The sequence below is a fragment of the Pristiophorus japonicus genome, chromosome 14, assembly GCF_044704955.1.
Source record: "Pristiophorus japonicus isolate sPriJap1 chromosome 14, sPriJap1.hap1, whole genome shotgun sequence".
NCBI classification, from domain to species: Eukaryota; Metazoa; Chordata; class Chondrichthyes; family Pristiophoridae; genus Pristiophorus; species Pristiophorus japonicus.
The window spans coordinates 109,366,689-109,392,486 of NC_091990.1; the positions used below are offsets into that span (position 1 = coordinate 109,366,689).

Sequence of the window (25,798 nt, forward strand, 5' to 3'; positions counted from 1 at the left end):
CTCTAATTCTGGCCTCCTGAACACCCTGATTATAATCGTGCAACCATTGGTGGCCGTGCCTTCTGTTGTCTGGGCCCCAAGCTCTGGAACTCCCTCCCTAAACCTCTCCGCCTCTCTACCTCTCTTTCCTCCTTCAAGATGCTCGTTAAAACCAACCTCTTTGATCAAGCTTTTGTTCATCTGCCCTAATTTCCACTTACGTGGCTCGGTGTAAACTTTTGTTTTATAATACTGCTGTGAAGCGCCCTGGGACGTTTTACTATATTAAAGGAGCTATATAAATACAAGTTGTTAATTTAGCTGCTGAGGATGAATATCCTTGCATTCGTAGGGTTGTACGTTGGTATACAAAGATATTATGTTCTAATCTTCAGTTTTCTGAACGAGAATTCAGAGACCATACGGTCATCCCAATAAACTTCAGAAGGTTCTGTCTCAAAGCCTATTTGGATAGGGTGACATTTTTGCACAAGGTAGAGATTAGAATCCAGTAGCACTTTTCCCTTCTGATGTTTATGGGGATGGAAGTATGGTCCATGGTGACTGCAGATTCGTTTGGAAAATTGAAGATTTAGGACGTAATAATTTCTCAGCAATCGTGCAATCAGTCACTTGTTGACATAAAAACCCTGACCAAAATCTGTGACAACAGGAAGTACACAAAGTAAAACTAAGTAAAGCAGGCTTTAGACGAATACACTATGGCATGCACAAAACATGTTAGACCACTTGAGCATTTAAGTCACAAGCCTAAATGTACGCACACAAGATACATAAAATATAATTTATATAGTGAAATACAATTTTTAGTAAAATATCATTGCAAAACACCATTTATTATAAAATATAATTTTATATACAGTAAAATACCATTTATTTATATATATGTTTTTTTATAAATATATATATACATATGTTGTAAAATACCATTTATAGTAAAATATAATTTCTATATATTGCAAAATACTATTTATTGTAAAACATAATTTATGTATAGTAAAATACGATTTTTATATATATATTTAATTTATATAATTGTTTTAGATGTTTGATGAAGTGAGCAAAACTGCTCTTAACAGTTGGAAGTTGAATTACATTTTGGATCTAATTTGATTAAAATATATCTTCATGCCGATTGTTGTGATGTCTGTGTTTCAGGGGCGACCAATGCTTATACAGAGGCTAACTACAAACCTGCGTTTCTGTCGGATGATGAGCTGAAGCATCTTATCCTCAGGGTATTTTTTTAATTAATGCTGTGATTTTCAATAAATTCCCATTAGCAAAGAGGTAGCTGCTTACTGTCTATTTGCATCTAGTTTTGATTGTGTCTATCAGAACCACCCCCCCCCCCTCCCACCCTGGGATGTTGCTCTTTGTATAAACACACCAGAGATCTGAATAGAGATAAAATGAGCCAGTAATTTCCTTCTGTGTTTTTTTTTTCTGACCTTAAAGATAACCTGACCTTTCCCCAAGGACAGAAAACAAGCGGTCGTCAGTCTCAAGAAACATCCAACAAGAATTAATCTCTAAATGACCCACAAACCTTTTCTTTTAGACCACTTACCCACACATGAGGCCTTAAAGTGACCAAGGTGGGTTAGCAACTCAACATCAGAACAGTGCTCCATATATGAGCAATGCCACAGGTGCTGTACTTGGTAGGAGGTTTAGAGGGGATTTGAGAAATGTCTTCACCCAGAGAGTGGTGGGGGCCTGGAACTCACTGCCTGAAAGAGTGGTAGAGGCAGAAACCCTCACCATATTTAAAGGGTACTTGGATGTGCATTTGAAGTGCCATAACCTACAGGGCTCCGGACCTAGTGCTGGAAAGTGGGATTAGGCTGAATAGCTCTTGTTGGCCGGCATGGACACAATGGGCCGAAATGGTCTCTTTCCGTGCTGTAAATTTCTGTGATTCTATGATATGTTGATAGGTTGAGAAGAGGCTCGTGTGGAGCATGGACACCGGCACAGACCAGTTGGGCCGAATGGCCTGTTTCCATGCTGTAAATTCTATGTAATTATAGCGGGCACATGCGTGCCGATGGAATGAACCTGTTGTATGCGATGGCCGGTATAACAAGGTAGCGCTGTTCTAGTAATCTCCATAACCAGAAAATCCCGCTGATCGTGAAAACACTAAACAAGACTGCTTGAAATGAAACTCTCTTTATTTAAAGTGCAATCAGGATATAAACTATAACTCCCATGCCGTTTTAGAGGGGATTCGAAGGGCTTAAGTACACAGAGGTAATTGAACATTAACCAGGTATTATTTACTTACATTTGTTCAATGCACCTTAATGAGGTGTCACTCTTCGCTGCCATCACAGCTCGTGCTGCTCCTTGAAGTGGTATGCCTCCACGCTGCTCCCAGGCCGCTGCTCGCCATTCCTTTTATGGAGGAGGCCACCACACATTAAAAAAAATCCACGCACAGACATCTTCCACCCTGTTACTCCTGTGAAGCGCCTTGGGACGTTTCACTACGTTAAAGGCTCTATATAAATACACGTTGCCGCCTTGGCTCCCACATTATAACAGTGACTACACTCCAAAAGTACTTAATTGGCTGTAAAGTGTTTTGAGATGTCCAGTGGTCGTGAAAGGAGCTATAGAAATCCACGTCTTTCTTTTTATACCCTTGTCCAGCAAAGGTCTACTGATCTCCGATTTAAAATTATTAATTGAGCCCCCAGCATGGCAGAGAGTTCCACACTCCTACCACCCTTTGTGTGAAGAAGTGTTTACTAACTTTTCTCTCCTGAATGGCCTGGCTCTGATTGTAAGGATATGTCCCCTTGTCCTAACTCCCCCCATCAGCAGAAAAAGTTTCTCTCTATCTACCCGACAATTCCTTTCAAAACCCTAATAAATACCTCAATCAAATCGGCCCTCAACTCTCTATATTCCAGGGAGCACAAACCTAGTTCATGTAATCTACCCTCTTGATCTAATCCTTGGAGCTCTTCAATTTAATCGAGTTAAAACTGCCCATAATAAGTTTAATTGGAAATACAATTCATACCTTTCACAATGGTGTCAGCCCTGGCTCGGTGGTAACACTTTCTTGAAATTTTCAAGACTGAGATTGATAGTTTGGATAAAGGTATCAAGTGATATTGAACAAATGCAGCAAAATGGAGGTAAGGAACAGATCATTCACCACCTTTAAATATTCACTCCCTCCACCACCGGCGCCCCCTGGCTACAAGATGCACTTCACCTCGTCAAGACTTCTTCAGCAGCACCTTCCAAACCCGCGACCTCTACCGCCTAGAAGGACAAGGTCAGCAGGTTCATGGGAACACCATCGCCTGCAAGTTCCCCCCCAAGTCATGCACCTTCCTTCATTGTCACTGGGTCAAAATCCTGGTACTCCCTCCCTTGCAGCACTGTGGGAACACCTTCACCACACGGGACTGCAGTGGTTCAAGAAGGCGGCTCACCACCACCTTCTCAAGGGGCAATTTGGGATGGGCAATAAATGCTGGTCTCGCCAGCGACGCTCACATCCCGTGAATGAATAAATAAATAAAAGAATGGCAGAGCAGACTCGAGGAGCTGAATGGCCTCCTTCTGTTCCTATAATGTGTGTTCTGAACTTGTTCCTGAATAACTCAAGTTAATGCTTAATAAAATTCATCAGCCAACTGTGGCCAGTCTTTGACAGCTGTTGCTCATCTGTTTTTTTTTTTAAAGTACTTGGTTGTATCCCTCCATGGCCTCACCCCGCCTTATCTCTGTAATCTCCTCCAGCCCCACAACCCTCCGCGATGTCTGCCCTCCTGAGCATTCCTGATTATAATCGCTCAACCATTGGTGGCCATGCCTTCTGTTGCCTGGGCCCCAAGCTCTGGAACGCTCTGCCTCAACCTCTCCGCCTCTCTACTTCTCTTTCTTCCTTCAAGATACTTGTTAAAACCTACCTCTTTGACTAAGCTTTTGGTCACCGCTAATTTCTACTTATGTGGCTCGGTATCAAATTTCTATCGCATAACACTCCTGTGAAGTGCCTTGGGACGTTTCACTAAAGGTGCTATATAAATACAAGTTGTTATATGTATTGGAGGGGGTTTGGAGTGCGTTTACTCACCAAACTACCTGCTGTTCCCACAGGCAGCTGATGGATTTCTATTTGTTGTGGGCTGTGACAGAGGAAAGATACTTTTTGTGTCTGAATCGGTCTTCAAAATCCTCAACTACACTCAGGTAAAGCTGCTCAGCCACATAGTGACTGGAGTCATGTAAAGGGCATAGACCTATCGAACGCTATAGCCTCACTGAAGTGGTCTTCAAGATACTGAGATGTTTGTAGCCTGGAGTTTAACTGAAGTCTTGTGTTCTACGAGGAAGAATGTAAAAGGGATATAAGGGACAGGCGGGAAAATGGGATTTGACAGCTCCAGCGAGCATCAACACAGGCATGATGGGCCAAATGGCCACCTTCTGTGCTGTCATCTCTATGGTGCTATTGATATAGTGCACGTAGCAATTTGACACAATGTGACACTCAAAGCCTCCCCATTATCTACAAGGCTCAATTCAGGTGCAGTAGTAACGTAAGCCGTAAAAATTTAGTTCACGTGTTGGGACACAGGTTCACGACAATTGGTTTTAAAAAGAGGGGAGATTATGAGAATTTTTTTAGGCGAGTTGTTGTGATCTGGAATACGCTGCCTGAAAGGGTGGTGGAAGCAGATTCAATAATAACTTTCAAAAAAGGAATTGGATAAATATTTGAAAAGGAAAACATTTGCAGGGCTATGGGGAAAGAGCAGGGGGAGTGGGACTGATTGGATCGTTCTTTCGGCATGGGCAGGATGGGTCGAATGGGAGTACTTTGTTGCATTGCAAGTTTGAGACCAACTTGGGTTGGGGGAAAACATTTTAAAACTTTTATTGTTAAAAGGATAATAATTTAAGCTTAGCGCTGTCAGTACCACTCACAACAGAAGTCTGGTGCTAGCTCTTCAACTGGAACTTTCTAATGCTGTTTTCCTGCCTGTGCCTTGTGGGTTCAAGTCCTGCTCCAGAGACGTGAGCACAAAATCCAGGCTGACGCTCCAGTGCTGAAGGAGTGCTGCACTGTCGCAGGTGCCGTCTTTTGGATGAGACATTAAACTGAGGCCCCCGTCTGCCCCCTCAGGTGGATGTAAAAGATTCCATGGCAGTATTTTGAAGAAGAGCAGGGGGAGTTCTCCCCAGTGTCCTGCCCAATATTTATCCCTCAATCAACATCACAGATTATCTGGCCATTATCATATTGCTGTTTGCGGGAGCTTGCTGTGCGCAAGCTGGCTGCCCTGTTTCCCACATTACAACAGTGACTACACTCCAAAGGTACTTCATTGGCCGTGAAACAATTTGGGACGTCCTGAGGTCATAAAAGGCGCTATAGAAATGCAAGTTTATTTTTCAAAGAGTGGGCATCACAGTAGAGCCAATCCCATCCTGACCTGGATGGACATTTTACTGCTGAGTAGCGATCAGAGAGATGGGGAATCTTGGCTGACGCGCACCTTCCTAATCTGGGAATGTCCTGGCTAATGGTCGAGTCTCTACAACTGACCTGTCCAAGAGCAACTAACCCCCGCTCCGGCTCTGACTCAGGGAAATGATCGAAAAGGTCAACAAGTAATTGGTAGAAGGATTAGAGGACCTATTTCCCTTAGCAGAGGGGTCAACAACCAGGGGGCATAGATTTAAAGTAATTGGTAGGAGGTTTAGAAGGGATTTGAGGTGAAATTTCTTCACCCACGGGGTGGTGGGGGTCTGGAACTCTCAGCCTGAAAGAGTGGTAGAGGCAGAAACCCTCACCACAGTTGAACAGTACTTAGATGTGCACTTGAAGTGCTGTAACATACAGGGCTACGGACCAAGAGCTGGAAAGTGTGATTAGGCTGGATAGCTCTTTATCGGTCGGCACAGATACAGTGGGCCGAATGGCCTCCTTCCATGCTGTACATTTCTATGCTTTTGTGAGTCACTTGGAGAAGTTTCAACCTGTTGACTCTAATCATTTGGTGAGCCAGTTCTTAAGAGGAGCCTGGTTCAATTGGCACCATGCTGGCCTCTGGGAGAAGATTGTGGGCTCAAGTCTGCTCCAGTACTTGAGTTCCTAATCAAGCCTGACTACTCCAGTGCAGTGCTGAGGGAGTTATATATGAGGAGGTGCTATACCAGGTGAGACGTCAAGCCTAGCCCCTGTCCATCTGTTGAGGTAGCCACTGAAGATACCATGGTACTAATCGAAGAAGAGCAGACAAGCTCTCCTGGTTTCCTGGATCAAAATTCCTCTCTCAACCAACACCACCCCAAAGAAAAATGCCCCACCCAAGTGGGTTTTGCATCTCATTGCTGTCTGTGGGATCTTGCTGTGTGCAAAAAGCTGTGCAGCTCAAATAGACTGAACGTAAAGGTGATTAATTAGTTGTGAAGCACTTTGGGAATGCCCTGGAGATGTGACATAGTGTTGGATTTTCGGTTTTGATGATTTCGGGGCGGTAATGGTGGTAAAGTTTGCCTCAGTCAGCAAAATTGGGCAGCTGGGCCCTGAGTCAGAGGGTGCAGCGCTAAGGGAGACATTGTACACCTCTCTTGGGCGTTAGGATCGGAAAATCCCGAGCTAAAGAGCCGGGCCGGGAGCGCTCCGAGAGACGCCTGGGGGGGGAGAAACCTAAAAAGACCCCCACAAAAACATTCCCAATACATAGCCGATGCCACCACAACATAAATTACAAAAAAAATTAAAAGAAAAAGCAGCCACACTTGCCTTAGGAGTCCATTACTTACCTCTCCGCTGTCGGTATCGTTGGACCGCCTGATTTCCCAGGCGCTCACTGCGAGGCACTCTGTGGGTCAGGCGGGAGTCAGAACTCACGCCGGTGTCACAACCAAGGGCGTTGCATACCAGGCACAGCTCTTCCGGACGGTACTGCTCCACGCCGCCGGAAAAACCAGCCCCGAACCGCCCGCCCAGAAGACCTTACTGCCGCCATTGCCACCGCTCCGGGGCGAAAAACGGAGCACAAAGGACTGGAAAATCTGCCCCAAAAAGTCTCTCTTTAAATAATCCTTTACTCCTTTTCTGTGCTTGATTTGCAGACTGACCTGATTGGCCAGAGCTTGTTTGACTACCTCCATCCGAAGGACATTGCTAAAGTCAAAGAGCAGCTCTCGTCGTTTGACTCGGCCCCGCGGGAACGGCTCATCGATGCCAAAAGTAAGACCCTACTTTTCTTCCGTAGAAGCAGCAGATGCCCCCAGCAAAGATATAAAGTAAAGACACACAACCAAAATAGGGATTCGCAGATTTAGAACTGGGATGAGGTGGAATTTCTTCTCTCAGGATTGTAATCTTTGGAATTCTCTACACAGAGAGCTGTGGAGGCTGGGTCATTGAATATATTTAAGGTGGAGATAGAAGACGAAGAGCAACAACTTGCATTTATATAGCGCCTTTAACGTAGTGAAATGTCCCAAGGTGCTTCACAGGAGTATTATGAGATAAAAAATTTGACACCGAGCCACATAAGTAGAAATTAGCACAGGTAACCAAAAGCTCGGTCAAAGAGGTATGTTTTAATGCGCATCTTGAAGGAGGAAAGAGAGGTGGAGAGGTTTAGGGAGGGAATTCCAGAGCTTGGGGCCCAGGCAGCTGAAGGCACGGCCACCGATAGTTGAGCGATTATAAGCAAGGATGCTCAGGAAGGCAGAATTAAAGGAGTGCAAACATCTTGGGGAATCTGGGGGGGTTGTGGGGCTGGAGGAGAATACAGAGATAGGGAGGGGCGAGGTCATGGAGGGATTTGTAAACAAGGATGAAAATTTTCACTGTTCACTATACTTCCAAGTTTTGTGTCATTTGCAAATTTTGAAATTGTGCCCTGTACACCCAAGTCCAAGTCATTAATCTATATCAAGAAAAGCAGTAGTCCCAGTACCGACCCCTGGGGAACACCACTGTATACCTTCCTCCAGGCGGAAAAACAAATGTTCACCACTACTGTCTGTTTCCTGTCACTTAGACAATTTCGTATCCATGCTGCCACTGTCCCTTTCATTCCATGGGCTTCAACTTTGCTGGCAAGACTATAATATGACACTTTATCAAATGCAGTTTGGAAATCCATGTACACTACATCAACCGCATTGCACTCATCAACCCTCTCTGTTACCTCATCAAAAAAACTCTTTATCATGTTGGTTAAACGTGCTTTGGCTTTCACAAATCCATGCTGGCTATCCTTAATTAATCCACACTTGTCCAAGTGACTGTTAGCTTTGTCCCACATTATCATTTCTAAAAGCTTCCCCACTACTGATCTGTGTTTGCAATTCTCCAGTCCTCTGGTACCACCCCATTAAACTAATTGATCAAGATTGATTGCTGTGATTGGTCAATAACTCCATTATCGTTGTATCTTGCGACTCCCAGGATGCGAGAAAACAAACTAGATAGATTTTTCTTGTCTCGCAATTCCTACAATCCCTCTCTCTTTTATTTGTAAGTAAATTTGTTTTATTGTGAGGTGGACATCTCCCCTCTCCAGTCTAAACGGTTGAGCTTACGTTTGTTTTACGCTCTTTCGCTCGGAGAGATGGTCTTATTGAAATGTATAAGATTCTGAGGGGGCTGGACAAGGTAGATGCTGAGGTGATGTTTTCCCTCGTGGGTGAATCTAGAACTAGGGGGCATAGTTTCAGAATAAAGGGTTGCCTATTTAAAACGGAGATGAGAAGGAATTTCTTTTGAGGGTTGTGAATCTTTGGAATTCTCTGCTCCAGAGAGCTGTGGAGGCTGGGTCATTGAATATATGGACAGATTTTTGAACGACGAGAGTGAAGGGTTATGGCGAATGGGCAGGGAAGTGGAGTTGAGGCCAAGGTCAGATCAATCATAATCTCATTGATGATGGAGGAGGCTCGAGTGACCAAATGGCTGGCGCCTGCTCCTATTTCTTATGTTCTTATTTCTTTTCTCCTGCTTTGTTCTCTACGATCAGCTGGCCTGCCGGTTAAGACGGACATAACTCCGGGACCCTCCCGACTCTGTTCAGGGGCAAGACGCTCCTTCTTCTGTCGGATGAAATGCAACAGGCCTTCAGTCAAGGTCGAGGACAAGGAGTTTACCTCGAACTGCTCCAAGAAGAAAGGTAATGTATCGCATTTTGTTTCTGCTCCACTCCACTCTCAGAAAGTTAACATGCAACAACAACAACAACTTGTATTTAAATAGCACCTTTAACATAGTAAAATAGTCCAAGGCTCTTAACAGGAGTGTTTTAAGACAAACAAATAAATTTGACACCAAAGAAATTATGGCAGATGACCAAAAGTTTGGTCAAAGAGGTAGGTTTTAAGGAGGAAAGAGAGGTAGCGAGGTTTAGGGAGGGAATTCCAGAGCTTCGGGCCTCGGCAGCTGAAGGCACGGCCACCAATGGTGAAGCGATTATAATCAGGGATGCGCAAGAGGCCAGAATTGGAGGAGTGCAGACATCTCGGCGGGGTTTGGGGGAGGGGTGGGGGGGCGGCGGAGGGGGGAGGTAGTGAGGCTGGAGGAGGTTACAGAGATATAGGGAGGGGTGAGGTCATGGAGGGATTTGTAAACAAGGATGAAAATTTTGAAATCGAGGCGTTGCTTAACCGGGAGCCAGTGTAGGTCAGCGAGCACAGGGTTGATGGGTAAGTGGGACTTGGTGCGAGTTAGGACATAGGCTGCCGAGTTTTGGATTTCCTCTAGTTTACGTAGGGTAGATTGTGGGAGGCCAGCCAGGAGTACGTTGGAATAGTCAAGTCTAGAGGTAACAAAGGCATGAATGAGGGTTTCAGCAGAGAATTAGATGAGGCGAGGGGGGAAGACGATAGACGTTAGGTGGCATAGGGGGTCTTAGTTATGCTGCAGATATGTGGTCAAAAGTTCATTTCATGGTCAAATATGACACCAATGTTGCCTACAGTCTGGTTTAGCCTCTGACAGAAGAGGTAACAAAGGCATGGATGAGGCATAAGAAATAGGAGCAGGAGTAGGCCATTCGGCCCCTTGAGCCTGCTCCGCCATTTAATGAGATCATGGCTGATCTTCTACCTCAACTCCACTTTCCTGCACTGTTCCTCATATCCCTTGATTCCCTTAATATCCAAAAATCTATCGATCTCTGTCTTGTATATGCTCAAAGACTGAGCCTCCACAGCCCTCTGGAGTAGAGAATTCCAGAGATTCACCACCCTCTAAGTGAAGAAATTTCTCTTCATCTCAGTCCTAAATGTCCGACCCCTTATTCTGAGACTGTGACCCCTGGTTCTAGACTCCCCAGCCAGAGGAAACATCCTCCCTGCAGCTACCCTGTCTAGCCCTGTATGTTTTAATTAGATCACCTGGTTCGTTCTTTCTTTTTCTTTCTTTCTTTAATTAGTTCAACCATTTAAGCTATAAGTTTAATACAGTACTTTATAGTTTCCCGCACCTAGTTTAAACCACTGTCCTAGGTTAGAGAGAAAAGTGAGAAGAAAAACATTAATACTCACCAACCAATCACCTACCTGCAGTCCTGTGACGTCACTCCTTGTTTTTATTTTGGAACTCGTCAAAGGCCGCTGCTGATGCCGCCTCCAGTTAGGTCCGTGCTGGGTACAGAGGTCGTCGTAAAAGAAAAAAAAGAATTGCATTTATATACCGCCTTTCACAACCACCAGACGCCTCCAAGCGCTTTACAGCCAATGAAGTACTTTTGGAGTGTAGTCAATGTTGTAATGTGGGAAACGCGACAGCCAATTTGCGCACAATAAGGTTCCACAAACAGCAATGAGATAATGACCAGATAATCTGTTTTTGTTATGTTGATTGAGGGATAACTATTGGCCCTAGAACACTGGGGAGAACTCCCCTGCTCTTTTTCGAAATAGTACCATGGGATCTTTTACACCCACCTGAGAGAGCAGACGGGGCCTCGATTTAACGTCTCATCAGAAAGGTGGCACCTGCGATAGTGCGGCGCTCCCTCAGCACTGCATTAGGTATAAGAACATAAGAAATATGAACAGGAGGACCATATGGCCCCTCCGTCATTCAATAAGATCATGGCTGATCTGATCGTGGACTCAGCTCTGCTTCCCTGCCCGTTCCCCATAACCCCTTTATCAGGCAGCGAATTCCACAGATTTACAACCCTTTGAGAGAAGAAATTCCTCCTCATCTCTGTTTTAAATGGGCGGCCCCTTATTCTAAGATCATGCCCTCTAGTTCTAGTCTCCCCTATCATTGGAAACATCCTCTCTGCATCCACCTTGTCAAGCCCCCTCATAATCTTATACGTTTTGATAAGATCACCTCTCATTCTTCTGAATTCCAATGAGTAGAGGCCCAACCTACTCAACCTTTCCTCGTAAGTCAACCCCCCCATCCTCAGAATCAACCTAGTGAACCTTCTCTGAACTGCCTTCAAAGCAAGTATATCCTTTCGTAAATATGGAAACCAAAACTGCACACAGTATTCCAGGTGTGGCCTCACTAATACCTTGTATAGCTGTAGTAAGACTTCCCTGCTTTTATACTCCATCCACTTTGCAATAAAGGCCAAGATACCATTGGCCTTTCTGATCACTTGCTGTACCTGCATACTATCCTTTTGTGTTTCATGCACAAGTACCCCCAGGTCCCACTGTACTGCGGCACTTTGGGTATGGATAATAAATGCCGACCTTGCCAGTGATGTCCACATTCCGTGAATCAAGGAAACCATGCTTTCGTCCTGATCTGTTCTTGAGCGATCTGGTCTCAGCGGAGATAGCAATGGAGATAATACAACTAGTCTCAATGTGTCTGCAGACACCGGACAAGGGCAGTGCGAGCTGTGATGCCACACCTGGTGGAGTAGCAACCTCTTGGTCTGCACGGGTATTTGAACAAGGTACCATTGGGGCAGCTGTTGCCTGTCTAACCGAACCAAGGTAAAGTACCCTGTACCTTCTCCATCACCAAGATCACCTAGTGTCAGCTGTGCCTCTGAGTCAGGAGGTTGAGAGTTCAAGTCCCACTCCAGGGACTTGAGTGCATAAATCTAGGCTGACACTCCCAGGGCAGTACCGAGGGAGTGCTGCATGTGTTTCGGATGAGGCGTTAAACCGAGGCGTCTGCTCTCTCAGGTGGACGTAAAAAATTCCATTACACTATTTCAAAGAAGAGCAGGGGAGTTCTCCCCAGTCTCCTGGGGCTAATATTTATCCCTCAACCAACATAACAAAAACAGATTATCTGGTCATTATCACATAGCTGTTTATGGGAGCAACAGTCGAAAGTGGAGCTGAGGTCGATGATCAGCCATGATCTTACTGAATGGCAGAGCAGGCTCGAGGGGCTATGTGGCTTATTGCTGCTCCTATTTCGTATGTTCTTCCAGTTCACAATTTCTTTCTTGTGCCTTGCAGCTGACCGTAAGAGTTTCTGCACCATTCACAGCAGTGGCTACCTGAAGAGCTGGCCGCCCACCAAGATGGGATTGGATGAGGATAACGAGCCCGACAATGAAGGCTGCAACTTGAGCTGCCTTGTTGCCATTGGACGTTTGCACCCTCATATCGTCCCGCAGCCAATCAGTGGCGAGATCAGAGTAAAATCAACGGAGTATGTTTCCCGACACGCAATAGACGGAAAATTCGTTTTCGTGGATCAAAGGTGCGAAATACATTCAATCCCAACGTGCAGAACTATGAGGGGTTTTGATAGAATAGATGGGGAGAAACTGCTAGAGTACTGCGTGCTGTTCTGGGCACCACTTTACAGGAGAGATGTGATTGCACTGGAGAGAAGGTTTACAAAAATAGGTGGAATATTGGTCTCTGATCCAAAAATGCTCTGCAACCAACGTTAAAGGTAACAGGACAGGTCGATAAGGTGGTTAAGAAGACATATGGAATACTTGCCATTATTAGCTGAGGCATAGAATGTAAGAACAGGAAGGTTATGCTTGAAATGTATAGAACACTAGTTAGGCCACAGCTAGAGTACTGCGTGCAGTTCTGGTCACCACATTAGGAAAGATGTGATTGCACTAGAGAGGGTACAGAGGAGATTTACGAGAATGTTGCCAGAACTGGAGAATTTTAGCTATGAGAAAAGATTGGATATGCTGGGGTTATTTTCTTTAAAACAGAGGAAGCTGAGGGGAAATTTAATTGAGGTGTATAAAATTATGAGGGGCCTGTATAGTGAATAGGAAGAACCTATTTCCCTTGGCAGAGAGGTCAATAACCAGGGGACATAGACTTAAAGTAATTGGTAAGAGGATTAGAGGGGAGTTGAGGAGAACTTTTTTCAGAGGGTAGTGGGGGTCTGGAACTCACTGCCTGAAAGGGTGGTAGAGGCAGAAACCCTCACCACATTTAAAAAGTACTTGGATGTGCACTTGAAGTGCCGTAACCTACAGGGCTACGGACCAAGAGCTGGAAAGTGGATTAGGCTGGATAGCTCTTTGTCGGCCGGCGCAAACACGATGGGCCGAATGGCCTCCTTCTATGCCGTAAATTTCTATGGTTTTTATGGAACTCTTTCCACTGGCAGGAGGGTCGGCAACCAGAAGATACAGATTTAAGATAATCGGCAAAAGAATCAGAGGGGAGATGAGAATTTTTTAGACAGTGCGTTGTTGTGATTTTGAACGCGCTGCCTGAAAGGGCGGTGGAAGCAGATTCAGTAGTAGCTTTCATAAAGATAATTAGATAAATACTTGAAAAGGAAAAATTAGCAGGGCTATGGGGAAAGAGGGGGAGGGGGACTAATTGGATTGCTCTTTCAAAGAGCTAGCATGGGCACGATAGGCCGAATGGCCACCTCCTGCTCTCTATGCTTGTATAAATGTTTTACCTTTTTAAAAATTTGTTCATGGGCCCCGCTGGTAAGCCCAGCATTTATTGCCCATTGCTAATTGCCCTTGAGAAAGTGGTGGTGAGCCGCCTTCTGGAACCGCTACAGTCCGTGTGGTGAAGGTGCTATTAGGGAGGGAGTTCCAGGATTTTGACCCAGCGACAATGATGGTGGTGGGTGATACGTTCAAATAAAGGATGAAACTGAGTACTATATACAATGAGCAAGTGTGACCTTAGCTCCTTTACTTAGACTCCAGAGTGCAGGTACCTCGTGGGTGACCTGCTTATATACCGTGCTCCCATGGGATGCTGGGATCCCTTGGGACTCCAACAGCTAGGCCCTCTGGAGGTAGTGTAATTCAGGTTACGAGGGGTTAAATACATAACAACGGGGGTCTGGAACTCAATGATATATTTCCAAGTCAGGATGGTATGTGACTTGGAGAGGAACTTTGAGGTGACTGTGTTCCCATGCACCTGCTGCCCTTGTCCTTCTAGGTGTTAGAGATCGTGGGTTTGGGAGGTGCTGCCGAAGACACCTTGGCGAGTTGCTGCACTGCATCTTGTAGATGGTACACACCGTCGAGAGTGGTGGAGAGTGTGAATATTTAAGGTGGTGGATGGGGTGCCAATCAACACAGGCTGCTTTGTCCTGGATGGTGTTGAGCTTCTTGCGTGTTGTTGGAGCTGCACTCATCCAGGCAAGTGGAAAGTATTCCATCACACTCCTGACTTGTTCCTTGTGTATGCTGAGATGTATTTCTGTCACAACATACTGAACGTGCGACATTTTTCTGTCCTCAGGGCAACGGTGATTCTGGGATATTTGCCGCAGGAGCTCCTTGGGACATCGTGTTACGAATACTTCCACCAAGACGATATTGTGCATCTTGCGGAATGCCATCGACAAGGCAAGAACAACACGCTGTTTCTGTCTGAATATAATTACCTTGCACACTGCCCTGAACAAAGGATCTCACACCCTTCAAAAACTTCAGCTCATCCAAAACTCGGCAACCCATGTCCTAACTCGCACCCAGTCCTGTTCACCCATCACCCCTGTGCTGGTTGACCTACATTGGCTCCCGGTCCGGCAATGACCTCGATTCCAAAATTCTCATCATTGTTTTCAAATCCCTCCATGGCCTCGCCCCTCCCTATATCTGTAATCCCCTCCCCCCCCGGGAGATCTCTGCTCTCCTCCAATTCTGCCCCTCTTGCACATTCCCTGATTTTAATCGCTCAATTATTGGTGGCCGTGCCTTCAGCTGCCTGGGCCCCAAGCTCTGAAATTTCCTCCCTGATGTTAGTTGGGGGATGCATATTGGACAACCGGGGAGAACTCCCCTGCTCTTCTTTGAAATAGTTCTGTGGGATCTTTTATGTCCACGCGAGAGGGCAGACGGGGCCTCAGTTTAACGTCTCATCCGAAAGACGCACCTCTGACAGTGCAGCACTCCCTCAGCACTGCACTGGAGTGTCAGCCTAGATTTTTATGCTCAAGTCTCTGGAGTGGGACTTGAACCCACAACCTGCTGACTCAGGCGAGTGTGCTCCTCTTCTCCGCCTCTCTCTTTTAAGATGCTCCTTAAAACCAACCTCTTTGACCAAGCTTTCGTCACGCCTTAATATCACCTTATGTTTCCATTTTTTTTATCTGTAATGCTCCTATGAAGTGACATGGGGACGTTTTACTACATTAAAGGTCCTATTTCAAAACAGAACTGATTCCAGAGCAAACCTCTATCATTCTGGATCGTATTTAATTCTGTCAGATAGAACGTGTAATAACTTTCATTGATATAGCATCTTATCTGCTCAGAACATCCCAAAATACTTCTCAACCAATGGATTCGTTTCCCCAGTTATGGAAATGCAATAACCGATTTGGTGCACAGCAAGCTCCCACAAACAGCAATGTGATAATGACCAGATAATCTGTTTTTTTTATGTTGGTTGAGGGAGAAATATTGACCCAGGACATCAAGGATAACTCCCCTGCTCTTCTTCGAAACAGTGCTGTGGGATTTTTTACGTCCACCTGAGAGAGCAGACGGGCCTCGGTTTAACATCTCATCCAAAAGACGGCACCTCCGACAGTGCAGCACTCCTTCAGCACTGCACTGGCAATGTCAGCCTAGATTTTTGCGCTCAAGTCCCTGACTCAGAGGCGAGAGCACAACCTACTGATGTAAAAGCTCTGTTTTATGATCTATCTAAATACCATTTAAAATCAAGGGGTGAGCTCTTCTCCGAAGTGAGCTGGCGGAGGGAGGATGGTACAGACACATGAGCCACTCGTCCACTAATATATCAACCGTGAATTCTACCCTAGAGTTGCTCTAGATTCAAGAGCTTAGTTACAGTCTTGAGATGTGTTTTTAAAAATTGGAGGCTGTGTTTGACATTCACCGCATCCATCTGTTCTATGCCTTGTTTGTTTGCAGTATTACAGTGTAGAGACAAGATTACCACCAGCTGCTACAAGTTCCGAATAAAAGATGGTTCCTTCATCACGCTGCGGAGTTACTGGTTCAGCTTCCTGAACCCGTGGACCAAGGAGGTGGAATATATTGTTTCCACGAACACTGTTGTTTTGTAAGTGTCATCTTGTGTCTGTTTTATGGGGGATGGGTGGTCGATGAGAGGTGGGGGGTGGGGGAGGGTGTGTGGCGTGAGGTGGAGGAGGGGGCGTGAGGTGGAGGGTGGGGGAGGGGCGTGAGGTGGAGGTGGGCGTGAGGTGGAGGTGGGGTGGGAGGAGGAGGGAGGGGGAGGGGCGTGAGGTATGAGAGGGGTGGGAGGAGGGAGGGGGAGGGGCGTGAGGTATGAGAGGGGGCGGGGCATGGAGTGAGAGGGAGGGGAGTGAGGTGTGAAGAGGGAGATGGGGCATGGGGGAGGGGCGTGAGGTGGTGATATATCTTCAGTACAACTCACAAACACACACACAAGCCTTAAGATGGCAGAACACGCCGGAACTCTAGTCAGGTGACCTGTTCCCTCTTTATTTGTACACAGCACTGGCTGCAGTGCCACAGTAGTCCACAGGTGGCGCTATATATATTACACTTCTCCCTCCTTAATGAAGAAGTAATTATAACAAAATAATCATCATACAAAACTTGCATGGTTATACATTACAAAAGATATGGACTTATTTTGCCATATTTACAAATCAAACTTAACCAGTTGTTTTATACACCAACAGTTTAGTTGACAGTCGGATGTGGTGGTGACTCAACACCTTAGCGCGCAAGCGACCAAGTGCCTGGCTGGCTTTACAGATCCTTGCATCAATCTCCTTGACCAAGGACCCATCACTTGATATGGTGCTGCCAAGGTACTTGAAGCTGTCCACTGACTTTAGTTTGTATACTGCCGATGAAGACTGTGGGAGCAGGTGCTGTGGTGCCAGGGGCAGGCTGATAGAGAACCTCGGTTTTACTAAGGCTGATGGTTAGGCCAAACAATTCTGTTGCCTCAGCAAATTTGCTGAGTATGAATTGTAGGTCACTCTCCTTGTGTGCCAGAAGGGCGCAGTCGTCAGTACAGAGTGCCTCTAGGATGAGCCGTTTCCGTACTTTGGTCCTTGCAGCAAGGCGGCGGAGGTTGAACAGCGAACCATCTAATCGATATTTCAGGTAGACCCCAAACTCCAAGTCTTTTATGGCATAGTTCAAGACGCAGGTAAAGAATAGGTTGAACAGAACTGGAGCGAGTACACAACCCCGTTTCACTCCATTTGAGATGGCAAATGTGGCCATGGTTGTGCCGTCTGAGAGCACTTCACCTGTCATGTTGTCATGAAACAGCTCGATGATGTGGACAACTAAGTTCCTTGGACACCTAAGTTTCATAAAGATTGACCACAGCACTGCTCTGTTGACAGTATCAAAGGCTTTGGTGAGGTCAATAAATACAGCGTACAGGTCCATGTTCTGCTCAATGCACTTTTCCTGCACTTGTCTGAGTGCAAAGATCATGTCCGCTGTGCTCCGACCAGGTCGAAAGCCACATTGTGTTTCTGGAAGATTTACTTCTGAGACACTAGCTAGGTGTCGGTTCAATACTATGCAGGCGATGATCTTCCCAGCAATGGACAGAAGCGATATTCCCCTGTAGTTGCCACAGTCTGCTTTGTTGCCCTTGTTCTTGTAGAGGGAAACCATCATAGCGTCACGGAAGTCCTGTGGCATGTCTTCATCTTCCCAGATGCTAGTTATTATGTCATGAAAGGCCTCGAGAGTTGCTGGGCCTGCTGCCTTGTAGATTTCAGCAGGGATTCCATCCTTTCCTGGAGCCTTTCTAGTACTCATCTGGTTGATGGCTTTCTTTACTTCGTCCATGCTGGGAGGAAGATCAAGATCTTCTTTGATAGATTGCTGGGGTATGGAGTCAAGTGCTTCTTCGTTCACTGTTGAAGGTCGATTAAGAAGATTACTGAAGTGTTCTCTCCACCTCTCATTTATGCCAGTCCTGGCTTTGATCAAAGTGCTGCCATCTGCTGAAAGGAGTGGAGTAGTGCTGAGTTTTGATGGTCCATAGACTGACTTGATGGCGCTGAAGAACATCTTTGTATTGTGAGTTTCAGCATAATGTTCCACTTCCTCTGCTTTCGTCTGCCACCATTTATCTTGCATCTGGCGAAGGTCTCTTTGTGCTTTTCTCTGCATGTGTCTGTAGCGGTCCCTCTTGGAAATTGAGGAAGGGTCATTTTGCTATTGTAGGTATGCTTTTTTCTTTTCATCCAGCGTCTTGCAGATCTCAACGTTGTTTTCATCGAACCAGTCTTGGTGTATCTTCTTTTTAAGTCCAAGAGTTGTCTTTGCTGAGTCTGTCACCATCTGTTTGAGCTTTGTCCACTTCTGTGTGGTGTTGCTGGTGAGCGGTTCGTGAGACATCAGCCTGTTATCGAGGTCATCCTGGAACTGCTCACGGTAGCACTGATGTTTCAGCCTAGTTGTGCTAAAGGCACTTCTGCTCGGTTTGGACGCTTGCGTTGAAGTGGAGCAATGGATCTGACTAGACGGTGATCTGTCCAGCATTCTGCTCCCCGCATGGCTCTTGTGATTTTTACATCCTTGATATCTCGCCTTCTTACAATGACATGGTCTATCATGTGCCATTGCTTAGAGCTGGGGTGCATCCAAGTTGTTTTGTACCTGTCAGCCTGCCTGAATAGAGTGTTTGTAATAGTCAAGTCGTTCTCCGCGCACATACTCAAGAGGAGGAGGCCATTACTGTTTAATTTTCCTGTGCCGTGCTATCCAATGACTCCCTTCCAGCGCTTGCTGTCTTTTCCAACTCGTGCGTTGAAATCACCCAGGATGATCAACTTGTCCCCAGCAGGTGTGGACCTGACCAGTCTGTCTAGATCTTCATAGAACCTCTCTTTCATCTCATTGGGGCTTGGAAGGCTGGATGCATAAGCACTTATAATGGTGATGTGACGCTTGGCATTCAGGGGGAAACGCAGTTTCATAAGTCTTTCGTTAATCCCTTCAGGCAGATTCGGAAACTGTTGCACTGCTATGCTAACCCCTATTCTCATTCTCTGCCTTGCCTTTCCAATAGAAGGTGTAGCCGCCACCTAGTTCACTCACGCAGCCCTCCTCTGCAAGTCTTGTCTCGCTCAGAGCCGCTATATCGATGTTATAATACTGCAGCTCTCTTGCAATAAGGGCAGTCCTTCTTTCCGGTCTTGTAGTGTCAGCTCTGTCTAAGAGTGTGCGAACGTTCCATTGTCCGAGAAAAAGTTTTTTTGTGTTATGAAGTTTTCGACTGTTGCTGTATTTTCGACCACAGAATGGGTTGAACTGACAGCCGCAGTAAACTGGCCAGTTAATGAAAGGACAGGCAATGTTTGGGCCACCTTTTCTAGGCCCCTCCCTCATAAAGGGTGAGCAGTGCTGTCCTAAAGAGGGCTGCTCAGTCGCCTGGGGTGCAGCCGGGTTCCTCTGCTGCCCTGGATACAGAGACAAGCGACCACTTGCCCACAGGCCGCCTACATGCAGGTTTGAGGCTACGACTCCCAGTGATCACCTCCACCTGTAGCTTCGTCCCGCCCCCATCGCCGCAGGACTCGGTATGTTGGATGATGGTTAGCACAAACCTGTGCAGATGCTTTTAAAGTGGGAAGGCTGGTGCACAGGGGCGGTCCCACTCTCGCCTCCGCAGAAGCTGGGTTTCAGTGGCCCAAGATTTGGTACAACTTAGGACTTCGTTGGCTGCAGTGGATGGCCATGATGTCTTTCGTGCTCTGCCATGCCCTATGCACTCCACAGTGCATTGCTGTTCCACCTTCATGACCGTTGGATCAAACTTGATTTCCTCCGCCCAATCCACCGCAACAGACTTCACATGCTGGGGTGAGCAGGTCCCGAAAGTCACCGAGGGATAATCCCCATTGGCTACCCTCATCTGGTTTAGCCTGCCTGTCGAAGCAGTTTACCGGGGTGTGGCCGCTGTGCATGCTACAGCTACTTGGATCTGTTTGATTACGCTCCGGTGAAACAACTTGGCACATTTTACTACGTTAAAGGTGCTATATAAATGCAAGTTGTTGTGGTGATGTGGACAGGGTGCTGTTACATACTATAATGTATTTGCTTCATGGGTTCTTTGCTTAAGAATTCACAGCAACACATTGCTATTAAGAACTAGTTGGTTTATTAGCAAAAGGTTTAACAATCACACTACACATTACCATTTCATCCACCAGGCTCACAACCACCTGCCTCATCGTGGATCTCCCGAACCCAACTGGCTGGGGTTTTATTGAGTCTTGTGAACATCACGTGACTGGCTAAGCCACTCACAACTCAACAGCTCGACAAACCTTTGAGTATACTCACAGGTGCATACATTAGTGTGATCATAGTATCATAAAGTTTAGATTAGCTATAGAAAAGGACAGGGAGAAATCTAGAGTAAAAATGTTTAACTGTGGGAAGACCAATTTCAATGGGATGAGAACTGATCTGGCCCGGGCAAACTGGAATCAAATGTTTGGCAGACAAAACTGTAGTGGAACAATGGGTTCCCATTTAAAGAGGAAATAGTGTGGGTACATTCTCACTCGGGGGAAAGGTAGGGCAATTAAAGTCAGGGCTCCCTGGATGATGAAACAGATATAAAATACGATGAAGCAAAAAAAGAGTGCGTATGACAGATGTCAGGTTGCAAATACATCTGAGAATCGGGCTATGTATAGAAAGTTCAGAGGAGAAGTGAAAAAGAAAATAAGAGGGGCAAAGAGAGGGTGTGAGAATAGAATGGCAGCCAACATAAAATGGAATCCAAAAGTCTTCTATAGGCATATAAATAGTAAACGGGAAGTCAGAGGAGGAGTGGGGCCGATTAGGGACCAAAAAGGAGACCTATGCATGGAGGCAGAGAGTATGGCTGAGGTACTAAATGAGTACTTTGCCTCTGTCTTCACCAAGGAAGTGGATGCTGCCATAGACATGGTGAAGGAGGAGATAGTGGAGACACTTGTTAGGATAAAAATTAATAAAGAAGAGGTATTAGAAAGGCTGACTGCACTTAAAGTAGATAAATCACCAGGAGTTGTGAGATGGACCCTAGGATGCTGAGGGAATTGAGTGCGGAAATCACGGAGGTACTCGCCATAATCTTCCAATCCTCCATAGATACAGGGGCAAGCCAGAGGACTGGAGAATTGCAAATGCTACACCATTGTTCAAAAAAGAATGTAAAGATAAACAGCAACGACAGGCCAGTTAGGTTAACCTCGGTAGTGGGGAAGCTTTTAGAAACAGTAATCAGGGACAACATTAACAGTCACTTGGACAAGTGGGAATTAATTAAGGAAAGCCAGCACAGATTTGTGAAAGGCAAATCGTGTTTAACCAACTTGATCGAGGTAACAGAGAGGGTTGATGAGGGCAATGTAGTTGACATAGTGTACATGGATTTTCAAAAGCCTTTCGCCAAAGTGCCACATAATAGGCTTGCCAGCAAAGTTGAAGCCCATGGAATAAAAGGGACAGTGGCAGCATGTATATGGAATTGGCTAAGTGACAGGAAACAGAGTAGTGCTGAACGGTTGTTTGTCAGACTAGACCATAGGGGTCGGTACTAGGACCACTGCTTTTCTTGATATATATTAACGACTTGAACGTGGGTGTACAATTTCAAAATTTGCTTTTGACGAAACTTGGAGTATAGTTATAGACTTCAAGAGGACGTAGACAGGCTGGTGAAATGGGTGGACACGTGGCAGATGAAATTTAATGCAGAAAAGTGTGAAGTGATACATCTTGGTAGAAAGAATGAGGGGAGCACTTATAAACTAAAGGCTACAATCCTAAAGGGGGTGCATGAACAGTGAGACCTGGGGGTATATGTGCACAAAGGTGGCAGGACAGGTTGAGAAAGTAGTTAAAAAGGCTTACAGGATCCTGGGCTTCATGAATACAGGTATAGACTACAAAAGTGGAAATTATGATGAACCTATATAAAACACTGGTTCGGCCAAAACTGGAGTATTGTGTCCAATTCTGGGCACTGCACTTTAGGAAGTATGTGAAGGCCTTAGAGAATTGCAAAAAAGATTTCCAAGAATGATTCTAGGAATGAGGGACTTCAGTTACGTTGATAGACTCTTAGAGGAGATTTAATAGAGGTGTTCAAAATCATGTCGGGTCTGAACAGAGTAGATAGAGAGAGACTGTTCTCATTGGCGGAAGGTTCGAGAACCAGAGGACACAGATTTATGATTATTGGCAGAAGAGCCAAAGACGACATAGGAAAAAAAACTTTTTACGCAGCGAGTGGTTAGGATCTGGAATGCACTGTCTGAAAGGGTAGTCAAGGCAGACTCAATCGTGGCTTTTGAAAGGGAGCTGGATGAGTACCTGAAGGAAAAAAAACATTGCAGGACTATGGGGAAAGGGTGGGGGAGTAGAACTAGCTGAGAGCCGGCACGGGCTCAACAGGCTGAATGGCCTCTTTCTGTGCTGTAACCATTCTATGATTTTATGAAATATTGACGCACTCCTAAGGAATCTCGACAAATAATTCCCGAGGAGACACACTCTTCGGGAGTCGAAGGTTAGGGGAAGCGAGCAGGAAGTGGAGTTAAGGCCAAGATCAGATCAACTATGATCTTATTGAATGGTGTAGTGGCTGGTGTGCAACGGCCAGCACACGTTAAAAAAAAACCATGCATGCATCTTCCACCTTTCAACATGTAGTTCGGGACCTGGAATATTAGGTCCTTCATTGAACCACCTATGAACTCATCTCTTTTTGGTGTGATCTTGGACCTGGCCTGGAGGCAGCGTAGGTTAAACAGCTTCCCACTGGTTCTGTAGTTTAGTTCCACTTCCGCAGGGAGCTTGTTGATTGTGAGGTGGAGCATGGCGGCAAGGAGGATTGAGAAAAGGGTTGGAGCGATGACACAGCCCTGTTTGACCCCGGTCCGGATGTAAATTGGGCTTGTAATGGATCCGTTGGTAAGGATCACGGCCTGCATGTCATCGTGAAGCAGGCGAAGGATGTTGACAAACTTTTGGGGGCATCCGAAACGGAGGAGGACGCTCCATAGACCCTCACGGTTGACAGTGTCAAAGGCCTTTGTAAGATCGAAAAAGCCATATATAAGGGCTGGCGCTGCTCCCTGCATTTTCCCTGCAGCTGTCGTGCTGCAAAGATCATGTCTGTTGTGCCCCATAGGGGTCGAAATCCGCATTGTGATTCCGGGAGGAGCTCCTCGACCACAGGGAGAAGTCAATTGAAGAGATCTTGGGATAAGGGGTAGGCCATTTAGGACTGAGATGAGGAGAAACTTCTTCACTCAGAGAGTTGTTGACCTCTGGAATTCCCTGCCGCAGAGAGTTGTTGATGCCAGTTCATTGGATATATTCAAAAGGGAGTTAGATTTGGTCCTTACGGTTAAGGGGATCAAGGGGTATGGAGAGAAAGCAGGAAAGGGGTACTAAAGGAATGATCAGCCATGATCTTATTGAATGGCGGTGCAGGCTCGAAGGGCCAAATGGCCTAGTCCTGCACCTATTTTCTATGTTTCTAACTCTAGCGACAACTTTCCCAGTGGCTGATAGCAGGGAGATTCCCCTGTAGTTGCCGCAGTTGGATTTGTCCCCTTTTTTAAACATGATCACAATCTCTGCGTCTCTGAGATCTCCCGGCCTGCACTCCTCCCTCCAGATGAGAGAGATGAGGTCATGTATCCGCGCCAACAGCGCCTCTCCGCCATACTTTAACGCCTCAGCAGGGATTCCATCCGCACCCGTAGCCTTGTTATTCTTCAGCTGGTTTATGGCTTTGCCTACCTCGTGCAATGTTGGAGTTTCACTGGAGATCACCCCAACCTCTGTCATTGAGCTGCAATATGCGGACGACGCCTGCGTCTATGCACATTCAGAGGCTGAACTCCAGGATATAGTCGATGTATTCACCGAGGCATATGAAAACATGGGCCTTACGCTTAACATCCGTAAGACAAAGATCCTCCACTAGCCTGTCACTGCCCCACAACACTGTCCTCCAATCATCAAGATTCACGGCGTGGCCCTCGACAACGTGGACCATTTCCCATATCTCGGCAGACTCTTATCAATAAAGGCAGACATTGATGTGGAGATTCAACATCGCCTCCAGTGTGCCAGTGCAGCCTTCGGCCGTCTGAGGAAAAGAGTGAAGACCAGGCCCTCAAATCTACCACCAAGCTCATGGTCTACAGGGCTGTAGTAATACCCGCCTTCCTCTATGGATCTGAGGCATGGATGATCTATAGAAGGCACCTCAAGTCGCTGGAGATTTATCACCAACGATGTCTCCGCAAGATCTTGCAAATCCCCTAGGAGGACAGACGGACCAACATCAGTGTCCTTGACCAGGCTAACATTCCCAGTATTGAAGCACTGACCACATTCGATCAGCTTCGCTGGGCAGGCCACATAGCTGGCATGCCAGATACGAGACTCCCGAAGCAAATGCTTTATGCGGGGTTCCTTCGTGGTAAACAAGCCAAAGGAGGACAGCGGAAATGTTATAAGGACAGCCTCAAAGCCTCCCTGGTAAAGTGCGACATCACCACTGACACCTGGGAGACCCTGGCCGAAGACCACCCGAGGTGGAGAAAGTGCATCCGGGAGGGCATTGAGCTCTTCGAGTCTCAACGCAAAGAGCGTGAAGAGGCCAAACGCAGGCAGAGGAAGGAGCGTGCGCCAAACCAGCTCCACCAATCCCTTCCCTCGACGAATGTCTGTCCCACCTGCAACAAGATCTGTGGCTTTTGCATCGGACTGTTCAGCCATCAAAGAACTCGCTCATGGAGTGGAAGCAAGTCTTCCTCGATTCTGAGGGACTGCCTATGATAATGATGATGATTTTGGTGTGGAAGCAAGACATCCTCGTTTTGAGGGACTGCCTGTGATGATGATATAAAGCCACGTAACCCATATGCTTTTTTAACCACCTTATCAACTTGTCCTGCTACTTTCACACCTGATGATTGATTTCTTTTTTTTAATTCATTGATATGTGGGCGTCCCACATTGCCCTTGAGAAGGTGGTGGTGAGCCTCTTCTTGAACCGCTGCAGTCCATGTGGTGTTTTCCTAGTGGCTTAATACAACTGAGCGGCTCGCTGGGCCATTTCAGAGGGCTGTTAAGAGTCAACCACATTGGTGGGTCTGGAGTCACATATAGGTCCAGACCGGGTAAGGACGGCAGATTTTGTTCCCTAAAGGACATTAGTGAACCAGATGGGTTTTTATGACAATCCGGTAGATTCATGATCGCCATTACTGACACTAGCTTTTTATTCCAGATTTATTTAATTAACTGAATTTAAATTCCTCAGCTGCCGTGGTGGGATTTGAACTCATGTCTCCGGATCATTAGTCCAGGCCTTGGGGTTAGCTTGTCCAGTAACATAACCA

The 25,798-nt window shown here is 46.2% G+C and overlaps 1 protein-coding gene across 2 annotated transcripts in view; it reads left to right on the forward strand.

The window, feature by feature from the left end:
* Nucleotides 1–25,798, forward strand: part of LOC139280036 (basic helix-loop-helix ARNT-like protein 1) — a 71,382-nt gene that overhangs the window by 24,109 nt on the left and 21,475 nt on the right. For both annotated transcript variants that reach the window (XM_070899479.1, XM_070899478.1), the window contains exons 7-13: nt 1,159–1,238; nt 4,126–4,218; nt 7,114–7,231; nt 9,015–9,164; nt 12,436–12,682; nt 14,677–14,783; nt 16,320–16,470. In XM_070899479.1, coding sequence (XP_070755580.1) covers nt 1,159–1,238; nt 4,126–4,218; nt 7,114–7,231; nt 9,015–9,164; nt 12,436–12,682; nt 14,677–14,783; nt 16,320–16,470 — 946 coding nt within the window. The remainder of the gene's footprint in view (nt 1–1,158; nt 1,239–4,125; nt 4,219–7,113; nt 7,232–9,014; nt 9,165–12,435; nt 12,683–14,676; nt 14,784–16,319; nt 16,471–25,798) is intronic.